At 48.2% G+C, this 13,059-nt stretch overlaps 1 protein-coding gene across 2 annotated transcripts in view; it reads right to left on the minus strand.

The window, feature by feature from the left end:
* Window positions 1-4,320: 4,320 nt before the first annotated feature.
* PKNOX1 (PBX/knotted 1 homeobox 1) overlaps window positions 4,321-13,059 on the minus strand; it is a 62,558-nt gene continuing 53,819 nt past the window's right edge. For both annotated transcript variants that reach the window (XM_069472244.1, XM_069472245.1), the window contains exons 9-11: window positions 10,119-10,195; window positions 7,074-7,246; window positions 4,321-4,782 (exon numbers count right to left, since the gene is read on the minus strand). In XM_069472244.1, the coding sequence (XP_069328345.1) occupies window positions 4,571-4,782; window positions 7,074-7,246; window positions 10,119-10,195 (462 nt within the window). In that variant the 3' untranslated portion in view covers window positions 4,321-4,570. The remainder of the gene's footprint in view (window positions 4,783-7,073; window positions 7,247-10,118; window positions 10,196-13,059) is intronic.

Below are 13,059 nucleotides of genomic sequence, written 5' to 3' on the forward strand. Positions count from 1 at the left end.
ATCTAATTGTACAAGGGCAAAAATAATTTGTACTAAGAATTTCTTCTTAGGATATATAGAAGGGCATGTGAGCTAAACACAATATACATTACTTATGGCATTTGCATAATCCAACAAAACGTGTAACACTAAATATTTAATCCCAAATATTTCTTATTTTCAGGATTTGCTAGACCATTATCCATTTCCTCACCTCTTTCTAGATAGAATCTTATTAGTTATAAACATGATTTTAGAGCTAGAATAAACCTTGTAAGCCAAATTCTTCCTTTCCACAATTGAAGCCTTGAAGCCTGGAGAGGTCAGGGCTGGCTCGAGGTCCCTGGGACGACATTCATGTCTGCCCTTCACCTTTGACCTAAAGGGGTTGGGCAAACACAGTGCCTTTATTTTCTGGATATCAATCAAAATATTTCTTCAAACAATGTACTCTTACCTGTCACTCCTAATCACCAACAGGATTCATTTTTATTTCATCTTATTTTATTTTATTGAGACAGAGTCTTGCTCTGTTGCCTGGTTAGAGTGCCGTGGCGTCAGCCTAGCTCACAGCAACCTCAAACTCGTGGTCTCAAGCAATCCTCCTGCCTCAGCCTCCCAAGTAGCTGGGACTACAGGCATGCACCACCATGCCCGGCTAATTTTTTCCATATATTTCTAGTTGTCCAGCTAATTTCTTTCTATTTTTAGTAGAGATGGGGTCTCACTCTTGTTCAGGCTGGTTTTGAACTCCTGACCTTGAGTGATCCTCTCGCCTCGGCCTCCCAGAGTGCTGGGATTACAGGCGTGAGCCACCACGCCCAGCCAGGATTCACAATTTTAGATGTACTTTTTAAAAATACGTGAGTCTGCTGACGTACTTCAGCCTCTAAGCAGAAGCAGGTGTTGGGAGTTACAGCGCACTGGACGCCAAAGGTTAAGCACCCTCCGCTGTTACCTAACCTGCCTCTTAGATGGCACTGCACTGTCCCGAGACGCTACAATGTAAACGAACCAAGGGAGGGAGACGTCACCACACTGATGAATCGTTTTCTTCCCATTACTGTCAGAATGATTAGATTTATGGAAAACTACAATGAAAAAACAAAGAAACCTATTTCCATTTTTTTCCCCTGGAAAACCAATGAAGTAAGCCATTTAAGAAAAGATTCTCGAAAATGCAAATGGGTCTGACTGTTCCAGTGCAGTGTGATCCGCCCTCATTTTTTAAATGTGCAGGGGTCACCCTACGTGTCACCACAAGACATGTAAACAACCTGAAGGTTTCACTTAAAGTAGGAAAGCAGCTTTTGGTGACACGAGCTTTATAAAATAAAACATCCATAAAGCATGTTTCTATTTTTAATTTTTTTGCTTTGATAAATCAATTGCTTCACAAAAATCCTTTTTAAAGACAACAATCCAAGAAAACATATTGTTACAGTATTCACATTTTAAGATTGTCAGTTTCAAAGACCGAAAATAACTAGAACAGCGGAAGATTGCTAAGTTATTTCTGCCACTAACTGCCAGAGATGGGCCTTCACGCCGGGCGGACACCTGCTGGGTGTGCTGCGTTTGTCTGAGGGGAGAAGGTGCCCCATCGCTTCCTAGGCAGGAAACGACTCCAACAGCCCACACGGAAATGATTCCCGGAATCCTTTGTTGTCGGGGTTTTCTCTGCACACTGGATAAACACTTCGACTTACTTTACTCTCTGGAATTGAAACATGGAAAACTGAGCTAGTCCATCGTCCGGAGCCTGCGGGGGCACGGAGCTGCCAGTCTAGCTATCTGCTCAACAGGAGGAATGACAACAACATGCTCAGTTTGGGTCTCGAAACACATTCAAAAGGATCCTTCATAAGGAAGAATTTAACAAGAACAAAGTTGGGACAGAATCCGACAATTTAAAATGAAACCTTCCAGGGGACCCTCCTTTCACGGACCCTCCGCACTGTCTGGAGGCTGGAAAGCAGGTGCCTGCCCGGCGCAAACTGACAGACATGCCGGGCAGCTGTTTCCTAAACTGACATGGCCTGCCGTGCGCAGGCTATTTAACGGCCGTGCCGTGCACAGGCCTCTTAGTTATTCATGGAGAAAGGCCAAAGGAAACTCAGTGTACGTGCACAAGCGCCCTCTCCCTAATCTCCATCCTATTCAACCGAATTTAGTAAGAATGAGCCTGGGGCTTAAGAAATGGTTTCAGCTGAAGAGAATCACACCCTGCCATTCAGCACGGATGCTCGACTCTCTGGCCAGAGCGCCCCGATACCACCTAGGTCTCCAGACGGTGTCTCACCATGTCGCCCAGGCTGGAGTGCAGTGGCAGCTCACAGGTGCAATCACAGCTCACTGCAGCCTCAGACTCCTGGGCTCAAGCGACCTTCCCACCTCGGCCTCCCAAGTCGCTGGGACCCCAGGCGCCACCACTGCGCCTGGCCTGGGCAGCACTCCTGAGTACCATCTGCTGCTCCAGCAAACACGATTTCCCATGGGGGAGGAAACAGGGACCGATCCACAAGTCCACATTCTGTGAACGTCTCCACTAACCTACACGACAGAGCAGCAGCCAAAGAGACAGGGCCGAGGGGTGAGGGAGGAGGGAGGAGGGAGGAAGAAGGCTGGCTGGCTTTCACACATGCTCATTTTAAGTCCAACAAAGCTGGGACTTAAGTAAAGCTAGAATGATGTTTTAGACTTGTGTAGACCTGACTTAAAATATTAAAGACTGTTTATAAATAAGGAATGCAATGACTGCTTAAAAATGTTATTCTCTCCCCAAAAGAGTTAATAATCAAGTTTTTCTTTTAGTTATAGCTCCTGAAACACTTTTAAAGAAATTTCTATGTATTTCTTGCTCACTTCAAAGTTACCTAGGAAGTATTCCCTTATGATTAATATATTTTTGGGGAAAAATCAGTTACAGAAAATAATTTGCACTGGCTGAAAATGTCTCTCAACATAACCTTGGTTTATAACCAATCACTGTTGTTGAATCTCAAAACTGATGGCTTTCTCAACCCTGTAACTGTCCTTTACAAACAAATGGAACCTCAGCATCCCATTGAGATGATATAAAGGGATTCTGTTTGAAACAAGGTGCCTGTTTTCTGCCTGAGAAATCCCCACTCCTAAGTAAACAAATCAAAACCAAGGAAACAAAACTCAGCCTACTCTCTCAATTCGTTTTGTTACCAGAAAACAGAAGTCCTAAAAATCATTCCAAGTCTTGTACCAGAAAATGGAAGTGCAAAAATTATTCCAAATCTCATGTGATCAGTGAGAAGGGAAGGCTCTGGAAATTCTGCAACAACGTACAAAAAAATGATTGACGCCAGGAGACCAACTGCAAATGCGTGTGAACCAACCAGGTGGGAAGGCTGCCATCACGCCACCGTCATGGTTCACACCACCGTCACGGTTCCCCTCCTCACTGCAACTGCATGGATGTCTGCTAACTATGGAACAAAGCGTGAGTGTTTGCTGGTTACCCCAGCTCTGAGCCAATGGGGTTAGTTTATGATAAACATTGTATGCATAACGTATTTCGGATTAAAAAATCCGAAAACAATACACAGCTACCATGGTAAAACAACCATGTAACGGTAGTCAAACTTAGATTCGACTGGAATATGTACGGGGAGAACTCTTAACTAATTCCCGGCTGCCATTCCATCTCACTTACCTGAAGACCTATTTAGCAATTACCTTTAGATATATGTTCAGATCAAGTGTAAAATGCACTCTGAGCGTTACATATAAACAAAAATTTGAAGAGATCAAAATTTCATTAGTGTTTGTTTCGTAGTAGTAAATGTGAATCAGTACCCTGCGAGAGCAGAGGACCACGGAATGGTGGCCAACTTTGGGCAGGTTCATTAAATTTGGTCAATTCAGAACATTCCAAATTGAAATAGCAAGCACGTATTGTTTCTTCTCTAGAAATTTTATCCTCAATATAGTCATAATCCAATTCATAATGAATTTATAAAAATAGCTTTTTATCCAATAATTTCAGCAAGGTAAAAATAGGAGTTTCTTTTTATATATAGCAAACGAAGCAGGCTCGCTGAGTAGGAGAACTGAACTCGTTTACACCGCCACCCACTCGCTGTGACGTCACACTCAGTCTACGTGGTGAGGCGTCGTCACCTCACACTGGCAGTTTCAGGTGCAGAAGCTTCTTTCAAACCCACGGGCCACACAAATAGCCAGCCCGCTGGGGGCTGCTGCAAACCACAGAACTAAATTAAAACTGCATAATTTTTTAGAAAATGGCAGCACTATTCCTTAGTCTAACCAGGTGGGGCGGGGGGGGGGGGTTGTCATCGTCACATTTCTAGAGTTAAACCTTTAGAGAATTTCTTTAAAAACCCACACACACACACACACACACACGCACACACACTCGCGCACACGCACACGCACACTTGAAAGAAGTCGCTGCACCGGCAAAGACGCGCTTTAAGCTTACTATGAAATACAAAAGTGCACTCTTCTATATCTACATATAAAACATATTAGAAATAAAACTGTGTAAAACGTTTGCTGTGCAAACTATAAAAAGTCAGGTGAGTCCGCGCCTGTCCTACTGCAGCGAGTCGCTGTTCTCCAGGACGAGCCCGCTGATGTGGGCGGGGGCCAGCGCACCCCCGTCGTCCTCCGTGCTGTCCACAGACTCGTCCTCGCTCTGCCCCGCCATCATGACCTGCTGCACCGCCAGGGTGGCCCCGTCCGAGGACAGAGACTGGAGGCTGTCCACGTTCATGTTCACGGGTGTGGTGATGGTTACCACGGCTCCTGCGACAGGAAACACTGTGTCACTATTTAAATTCATACTCACAGAGAAACATCAGTACTTTATTACTCCATTGGGCACTGTTTGCTTATCTGACCTAAAATTGAAACACCTCTGTATATGTTTATGGAAAATTCGACAGGGATTTAAGAAAGTGTTTCTGGAATCGGCCTCGACTAATATGGTCTCGGCCTAAGGACGGCGTCAGTGGAGCTCGGGACCGTGAAGAACGCAGGTCCTGAGGCAGAGAGAGCTGCAGGGAGAAGAAAAGAAGCCAAATCACAGGAGAAGGATGTACAAGAGGAATATAACCAGGGAAAGAAAAAGGATAATAAGGTAGAGTAAGATCAGTTTGAAAGAAAAAAAAAGCAAACCTTGGAACACACTGATCGCTGTTGTACAGCCCCATAGCAAAGGATGGAAACGGCCCAAACAGCCACAAGCGGGGCCCAGATTAAAGACACGGACCCAGGGTGCTGTGCAGCTGCTGCACACAACACAGTGGGCCCAACAGGCCACTTGGTAGAATCTCCCAGAGGTACCAGCGAGTGACGCAGGCAGGTGGAGACAGCACTGTATGCTGGCGGTGGCTGAGCGTCTAGGAGGTGTGCTCGCTCACGCACGTCATCTGCAAACTGGAGCACGTGCTGGAAACCGGCAACGACTGCTCTGCAGAAGGTCAGACGCCAGGAGAAAGAGAGAGCGATACCTTTCTAACCAGTTCTTGGATCAAAAGAGGAACAAATCTGAATATAAACTCTTTAACTGTGACCTGAGACGACTGCCCACCAAAGCCTAAGTGAAGAAAGCAAAGCAGCACTTGGGAAAACTCGGCTTCAAGTGCGTACGACACGACTCAGGAGAGTCAAGCGGACACGGCGTAGGTGCGATTCCAACCCCACCCAGCCGCGGGACCAGCGCCCCGTGGCAAGTCCCCGTGCACCCAGCAGGGAACCATCAGCACAGGTGTGCAAGGAGCCCACCTGAGGCTGGGGAGGAACCATCTGGAGAGGTGACGAGCATGGCGGGCAGCGCTTCACAGAGCCGGCCTGGGCAGCCCATCACCCCAGGCTCCAGAACTCGAGACGGCCTGGCCTTGGGGGTGGGGATGCAGCCTCACCGAGCACTGCTGTCGGCCACCAGACACGTCCCCGAACACTGTTCCCCAGTGACATGGCTACCCCAGAGCAAAGCTCAGGAAGACCGACAGGAATACAGAAACAGCCATACCCAGGAGGCAAATTCACAAGGTCTAGCGTCCTTTCAGGTTTACAGGCGCAGAAACAGGCAGGAAAACGCACAGTGGGGAGAAAACCAGCCGGCTGGGAAGCTGGTCCCGGACTGACACAGACGTTGGAATCAGCAGTGAAGGACAGCAGAACAGTCACTGAACTGTGTTCTATTTTTAAGACTTACATAGATTCATGAAAGATAGAAAAGACTCAAATGGAACCTCTGGAGAGATGAACAGGGCAATGTCTCAGATGAAAACACACTGGACAGGATTAACTCAAGATTAAACGGTACAGAATAAAAGACTGGTGAAGCAGAAGGAGAGTAACAGAGACCATCCAAAATGAAACACAAACAATCTAGTAAACTGAAAAGAGCATTAGCAACGTGAAACTTTAACCACCTACTACATGGGCAACTCAAGTTCCTGAAAGGAGCAGGGGTCAGAAAACACAGTTGATAAAACCATGGCCCCAAACTTCCCTAACTTAACAATGTGTATTGCTGCATGACGAAAAGTCGGAAGCAGAATGAGATGACACCACCATTTACACACACTTAAGAACAATCCAAAATGTGAAGAACTCCTGCAAACAGATGCTCGTGAAACACATTAGACTGGTTCCCTGTGAGGGGAGGAAGGGACAGAGGTCCCAGGGAATAAACAAAAGCAAGAGAAGGGCAGGGACTAAGAAGGGTAGGAAGTCACGTGCTAAGGACAGGGTCACCTCCCACCCCCTGCACCCAGGGTCGGAGGAAACGGAAGAGCAAACATGGGAGCAAAGGACAGGACATGCCGTCGAAGACCGTCCTTGACACGGGATTACCGACTTCAGATCTGTACTGTGTTAATTCTCTCCTACTGGCGCTCCCTGCTCCTACCGGGAGCCCCTCTAACACGACCCAGAACGACGCCGCCTCCTTTCAGAGGCAGAGAGAGCACCGAGTGCGTTTTGGTTCATAGCATTCCCTAGCGCCCACAGCTAACAATGCCCAACCCCGGCTCCTGCACTTCCACCCCGCCAGCTGCCGCGTCCGCCCTCGGGGCCGCCGCCCGTACCTTCCGTCATGGCGAGCTCGCTCGGCGGTGGCTGGGTGACGCCCGATGCAATGGAGTCAGGCCAGAACCTCTGAACTGGCCTGTTCTGAGCAGTTTTTTTCTTTGTTTTGGGGGTCTCTGAACAACTGGAATCCAACATCGGCTGAAGAATCCGCCTTCTAGCGTTGATGAACCTGAGAGCCAACGGGGAGCTTCCGTCAGAGCAGCCTCTGAACACGCGCTAATGAACAAGCGTCTTGTGAGCCAGGCTACAAAGAATAACTCACATTTTCTCTTATAATCGATACTTAAGAGGAATCAAACAGTTCTCAATTACCTAAATGATTACCTAAAAGTCCAGAAAAACAGGGAGGGCCTGCTATTTTAAAAATCATTCATTTAAATAAGGACCAACTCTTCCACGGCATCTTTTTAACCTCAACTGATTTATTCTATGTTGGTGAATCAGACATTCATGATGACACTGATGATACTGTCCGACCTGTGAATTTCACATTATTTTCTCTAAGAAAGAAAAATGTTAAAGTAGCAAGACTTTATGATTCCTGCAGTCTCACTGTGCCCGAGACCGTCTGGACGCCGGAGCACGGCTGTGCCGCTGGGTGGACGAAGCCTGCGTTACCAGGAAACGTGAGTGACCGCCACCTCCCGTCTCGGCTCACCACCAGGCGGGATCGGAGGCAGAGCCTCACCTTTCCGAAGGCCAGTCCAGACCATGAGCTGTTTCCCAGATGGCCAGAGCCGTGGTCATTCCTTGTCCTACACACGTGGCCAGCACAGTGCCAGCGTACTGGCAGTGAGGGAACCCCCGACGGGCTCGAGCTGGAACTCACGCCGGTGATACGACCCCACAAAGACAGAGACCAGCAGCCACTGCAGATTGGCAAGGCAGGCTAGACATGGTTTCACGTCCAATGGATATGGCAGCAATCTTAAAAAACACTGAAAGACTGTTTTCTTCCATCTCCATCCTCTGAGTGCCCCAAGCTGTTGCCTTTAAATGTGAGACGTGGGGGGAGGGGTGGAGGGTGCAAGGAGGAGACTTAAATCCCCAAATTGGCTCTTCCTCGGCACTGCCGTTCTGCACCACTTTGCTACAGAGTGATCAGCAACAGAAGGAAGAACAACTGTGGTCCCATAAAAGTGCTCATCAAACCAGAACCTGTCCAGATTCCTGCATTCCCTACCCTGACGCAGAAATAGCCACACCAGCCAAGCTTAAGGACTCATCTCTGTCTTTTCTCAGTAGTATGAGTGAGTGATAAGGTGGTTCCCTCTCGCGAGCGTCACACATGCCAATCTATGAAAAGCTACGCCTCTGTGGAGAGCTGCGTAGTCCTGTTCATGGTATCACAGAAGTAAAAGCATTGCTTTTAGACTCGGACTCTAGTGCACTTTGTCACTGTGTGACAACTTTTCTTTTAATGCCCCACCTGCAAAACAACAGAACTAGAACAGGATCAGCTCTAAGGTTGCTTAATTTTAAAATTATAAAGATTAAAAAATATCTAAAATTACACGAGGACACATTCTAGTTATTAACAAATGGCAGTAACTTGCTGGTCCCGCAGTACAAGCAAGACGAGCAAAGCAGACTCAGGGTTAAAAGACGCCAGCCCCCCGGCTCGGAGGACAGCCCCGCCACCACAGGTCCACGCTGGCTTCTGTAACGCTCTTACTCACAGCTGCTGCTAGGCAGAGGCACAAGCTAACCACGCCGTGTTCAATCTCACTACTCTAAGATGTAATCGTAAATGTAAAACGAAAGAAAGTCACAAAAAGTAAAAGTAGTTATAGATATTAAAAGATTTTAGAAATCTGGAATTTAAAAAAGTAATGTTATTAAACTGTTATTAATTTTAAAAATTAAAAGTTGATACTAAACCTGGTTAAGAATTCTGTTACTGCAACAGAGTAGCACGTTAGGGAACACAAGGAAATCACAAATGAAGAACAAAAGGTGACCACAGCACCTGGATATCCACAGAGGCACCTCGGCGTCCGACGTCCACCCCCACTCAACCCAATGGTCGCTGTTATGACTCGACCACAATGCGACGTTTCAACATGAGACCGTATGGAAAGAACCCTGCACGTGCCCAGTATGCTACACGCATCACAGCAACCACATACTGGAACCTTTAAATTCTTGTTAATATTAACAAGATTGTACAGGAAATAACTCAAATAGTATGGTCTGTTATTGCTACCCAAATCTAAAATAACAGCCCGAATGCAAGATAAAAAAAACATTTTAATGCAATACCAAAATATATCTCCTGCATATATAATTGCATAAATAGGAAGATTTTGTTGTTTATATTGGAACTTCAACAAGTTTACATTTTAGCATAGTTAAAATAAAAATATAATGTTTACAAGGGGCAGAATTTGTGCTTTCTTTTATGGATGCCAATTTTATTAAGCTGAGATTGCTTCCTATGTCTGAACAATAAGTAAATAAAAATGAGATAACTAATGATCACAATAGAGCCCACCCTAAACCCCAGCACCACTTAGCAGCGTGTTTTAAGTAACTATTTAAGGGAAAACACAGGGCCAGGGTGCAAGTGTCCACAGCCAGGTGTGGCAGCAGAACTCTAGAGGCTTTTATTAATAAACGCAAGCGTCCTCCTGGGTGCCTCTCTGCCAGCAGCCCTCCCAGGCGCTCCCGTGGCACCGGTTTCAAAGGCAGGACAGCAGCAGAGGGTCCCACCAGCGGTCAGGACTCCTCGCTCTCAGCCGCCCACTGACACGGCACAGGCTGGAACGGACACGGGGCCCGGGCAGTACCACCACAAGGAGACGTGTCAGTCAGGCGAGCAGGACACAGGAAGGAGTCCATGATCAGGTCATGATCATTAAAACTCAGGCTGAAAGTGAGCCTGGTTTGTTCTTAAGTACCCTGCCTCCCGTTCCAGCCCCCCGACAACAGTGCTGCCTGCTAGGAGAACTCATGTTGTCGGCACCACTGCACCAGGTTTTAGTGCCGGGGTTCCCAGGGCCCCCTGCAACAGGCCAGTCTCAGAAAGCAGTGCCCCTTACCAGTTGTTGACTTGGAGCAGGGTCAGGTTTGTTTGAGCAGCAATCTGTTTCTTCTCATCCTCTGTTGGGTAGGGATGCTGAAAACAAAAAGGATTACCATGACCTTCGATTTTTATAAAGGAAATCAAGATTATCTAGGCGAAATATAAGGATCAAATAATCATCACTAAAAACCTGTGATAGCGCTAGGCTTCTAGCCAAAACCTACCTCTAGTCCCACAGAAGCAGCCACCAAAGAACGTCCTGGTGCTGCGACGCGGCTCAGTGCACAAGCCCAGGCGGGACTGGCCACAGCGCCTGAGGCTCAGAGATGACAGTAACCACAGCCACAGACAGCACCGGGGGCAGCCGCCCAGCGATGAGGGCTTCTCCGCGCCAGGCGCTGTTCTGAGCACTTGATACAATCTATAGGTTTCGTATCAACTGTCCTGAGGCTTAATTTATGAACCACAAACTGCATCCATTTAGAGTAGGGACCTGGATGAGTTCTGCCCCGAGCAACACACAGCGCACTCCCATTCCCTGGGTGCGTCCCGTAGTGACTCACGGATTCCCCACGAGCACCTCCCGAGACGGTGACTGTCAATATTGCAGATGAGAGACCGAGGCACTTCCCTCCACCTCACAGGTGGGGAGGCAGGTGGAGGCAGGAAATGGCCAGGCATGCTGGGGGGACACGTTTCTATCACTGCCACCCCGAGAATAAACTGGCACGGGTGCCATCAGGGCTTTCCTGGGACCAGGTCTCTGCTGGATTAACCTGTGCCGTCAGCAAAGAATTGAAGCCAGGGCTGGGCATGGGAGTGCCTATTATATTACCCTTCTTTTACGTATGATTCAGACATTTCACTTAAAACAACAGAATTCAACCAGAATTATAAATAGCAAAATTCATAGAAGTACCAAAGGAAAATGATATCTACAGCAATAAACCATTTCTCCAAGACTGATTACTGCCCACACGTGGAAACCAAGAAGACGTTTACTCTAAAATCTGAATACACCAGAAGCCCCTAACTTTGGACCAACCAGAACCCAAGAAGGGAATGCACAGCAAGAAGGCGGGAGCTCCCCTTGGCTTGACCCCAGACGAACACTCGGTGTGACCTGGAGACAGCATGCACGTGAGCCTGGGAAGGGCCCAGCGCTGGACCAGTCTCAGCGGCCACCTGCTTGTTTCCTCAGACCAATTCACAGTACGATTCAGTCTGAGTCTATAGATGCGTGTGTGGCTCTGAGCTCAATATTGTGGGAGTATAAATATTATTCTTGCCCTTTAAAAAGCTCATAAAATAGAAACAGGGCAGGAAACATGCGCACACAAGCCAGCAAAACCCAAATGGTAACAAATGCTGCCCTAGTGTGCTTGGAAAACCACAAAGGAGGACAGCACTGCAAAGAAGGGGGCACGATGGGACAGGAAAAGCTTCACGGGAAAAAAGTGACATTTTAACTGAACCTCATGAATAGGGTTTATTGTTTTAGAAATTATTAAAATATTAAAGGAAACCTACAAGGAAAAAATATTTGCCCAATCCCAGCATTTCTCTGTGTTGTACTCTAATCGTTACATTCAGATATATTTACTGCTGTGACAGTAACAATAGACTTAAAAATACGTACGTTCTGCTCTTTCACTTACTGTCGTTTCCCTAAGTGCCCGGCTGCTTACAGCCCTCGCTGCTTCTGTTAGCTACTTGTGTAATATCCCACCACGCTGGGATGTCCTAATTTACCTACCAACTCATTTCCATTTATATATTTTTTTTTTTAACTTTTTTTTTTTTGAGACAGAGTCTCACTCTGTTGCCAGGGCTAGAGTGCTGTGGTGTCAGCCTAGCTCACAGCAACCTCAAACTCCTGGGCTCAAGTAATCCTCCTGTCTCAGCCTCCCGAGTAGCTGTGCCACCATGCCCGGCTAATTTTTATATATATTTTTAGTTGTCCAGCTAATTTCTTTCTATTTTTAGTAGAGACAGGGCCTCGCTCTTGCTCAGGCTGATTGCAAACTCCTGACCTCAAGCGATCCTCCCGCCTCGGCCTCCCAGAGTGCTGGGATTACAGGCGTGAGCCACCATTTCCATTATTATACCAGACATCACTGGAACGTTTGGTACACTGCTTAGGAATGACCTTTGTAGGACCAGTTTCCAGGAGTGGGCACAGGGTGCAGAGAGAAAGCACTGTTCTTCCTCTTGACGCGTCTTGCTCACTACCTTGCACCGGTGGAAACAGAACAGCAGAGACCACAACACCAGAGTGGGGGCTGGGAGGCGGCTGGGGCTACCTAGCGCTCAGGGGAGGGGCATCCTGGGCTCCTTCCAGGCCTTCTGCCCCAGGGAAGGGGTCCCCTCCCCCTCCCTAGACTGCTCAGGACATCACCTGCCAGTTTTAAGCCTGCAAGCCAGTCACCCCGCTGGACCCCTGCCTGTCACCCAGGAGCCCAAGTACAGTCAGAGGAAAGGGAGGCGCTCAACCATGGGAGAGCTAAGCCCTAGGGGGACACGACACAGCGAGACGGGCGCTGGGCTCACAGTCGGGGGGAGGATGAAGACAGAGTGCCAAGGACAAATGCAGGCCTCAGCCCCAGCAGCGGGCACCCGGGAGAGGTGACAGCAGGCAGGACAGGATGAATGAGGCCACAGACGCCCCGGCCCACAGCAACAGCACACGTGGCAGAGGGAGGCAGCAGGGAGGACGCGAACACGGGCGCTGAGAAGACGAGACTCGGTGACGACGGTCGTGAGAAGGGGCAGACTGGGGCCGAGCGGGCATAGCTCTCAGGAACGCCTGGCAGTGGCCAGGAGGACGGGCCCAGCTGAAGGAGCAAGGGGCCCCAGGTGCACCCAGCGGGAGCTGGCGCTGGCACGGAGAGCCCTGCTGAAAGGCGGAACCCTCCTCAGGCAGCAGCAGGGGCCGCAAGAGGCCGCAGGGCAGTGTC

This window comes from Eulemur rufifrons, chromosome 7 (genome assembly GCF_041146395.1).
Source record: "Eulemur rufifrons isolate Redbay chromosome 7, OSU_ERuf_1, whole genome shotgun sequence".
NCBI lineage: Eukaryota > Metazoa > Chordata > Mammalia > Primates > Lemuridae > Eulemur > Eulemur rufifrons.